The sequence below is a fragment of the Cyprinodon variegatus genome, unplaced genomic scaffold (assembly GCF_000732505.1).
Source record: "Cyprinodon variegatus isolate N-32 unplaced genomic scaffold, C_variegatus-1.0 Scaffold250, whole genome shotgun sequence".
Taxonomy (NCBI): Eukaryota; Metazoa; Chordata; class Actinopteri; order Cyprinodontiformes; family Cyprinodontidae; genus Cyprinodon; species Cyprinodon variegatus.
Window position 1 is genome coordinate 712,091 of NW_015150703.1, and position 1,296 is coordinate 713,386.

Consider the following 1,296-nt stretch of genomic DNA (forward strand, 5'->3'; position numbering starts at 1 on the left):
AAAAGTTCTTCAAATTACTCTGCAGGCATATGAGGTAGTAAAAATTCACCCTAATGTACAGATCTGATTTTGTCGACTACAGAACTAATTTGCAGTCATTTCAAAAATGCTCATCAACTTCCTGTTTTTAGCTTTTATTAGTTTCCTACATAATTTCACCTCGATAGGATCTACGCCACGATAAGCAGATATAACCTTGTTCTCAGCAGACCTGCGTCCTCCTCTGGGCCCGCTCTAGATGATCCAGCTCTTTGCAAATTCAATCATTTCTATTCCTATCCCTGGTCTGCATCTGAACCACATTATGTTCCCATCAGAATGTTTCTCTGAGGTGCTTATTGTTTTTGTTGGGAGGGGGTCAGTTAGTGCTTATAGATAGACTGCATGTTCTGCAGGCAGCCATGCAACGCGGTGCTGCGCTGGGAATACAGATGAAGATCAGGGTAGTTCATGGGGAAAATATGCAGATGTAGCATAATGCATACAGAGGGAATCCCACTGGGCAAACTGTGGAGGGAGATGATATGAGGGAGGGGGGTGTATAGGGGGCAGGGCAATGAGGGTAAAATTAACCTGGAAACACAGTAGTAGGTTAAAGTCTGGAAGCGGGGTTAAGGAGACGGTTAAAAAGGAATAGAAACAGAGGGAAGCAAAAAATGGCCGCTGGGGAAAAAAAAGTTTCAACTCTGGAGGAAAAAGTTGAAAATTGAATTTATTCTTCGTGTCGCTACTGTTCTGCCCACCAGGGGGCATCATGTCCAGCTTCCTGATGGGCTGTTATGACCCTGACTCGAGGAAATGGTGCACAGTCACCAAGTGCTCCGGAGGCTATGATGACGCCATGTTGGCCCGGCTCCAGAAAGAGCTGGATGTGATCAAAATCAGCAAGGTCAGTGAGGATCCCCTTGGAGGCTTGGCTGGAACACGGAGCTGATGTAATTCACTCAAATATTAATCGGTCATCTCTCTCTCTGTGCTTGTAGGAACCCAGCAAAATCCCCGGCTGGTTGAAAATCGTCAAGAACTATTATCCAGATTTCATTATCCGCGACCCTGAGGTGAGATCTTCCTACTTTACGCCGTTTGTATGGAAGTAAATCTGTGTCGCTGGGATTTGAATTAAAAATGCCACTGAAATTTAAATGTTGTATGTTTGTACTTACTGTTTCAGTGTTAAAATATATTCAGAACACATTTTTGACCTTAAAAAAAATTAATTCATTATTTCTTCACCGTTGAAATTTCATTTATTTTCTCTTCAAGCTAAAAATTCACATTACTATTTCAAAGTGATTA

At 42.3% G+C, this 1,296-nt stretch overlaps 1 protein-coding gene across 1 annotated transcript in view; it reads left to right on the top strand.

The window, feature by feature from the left end:
• The window catches only part of lig3 (ligase III, DNA, ATP-dependent), a 29,629-nt gene that overhangs the window by 22,584 nt on the left and 5,749 nt on the right, over window positions 1-1,296 (top strand). Inside the window, exons 12-13 of the mRNA XM_015382147.1 lie at window positions 747-889; window positions 984-1,058. Of these exons, the coding sequence (XP_015237633.1) occupies window positions 747-889; window positions 984-1,058 (218 nt within the window). The remainder of the gene's footprint in view (window positions 1-746; window positions 890-983; window positions 1,059-1,296) is intronic.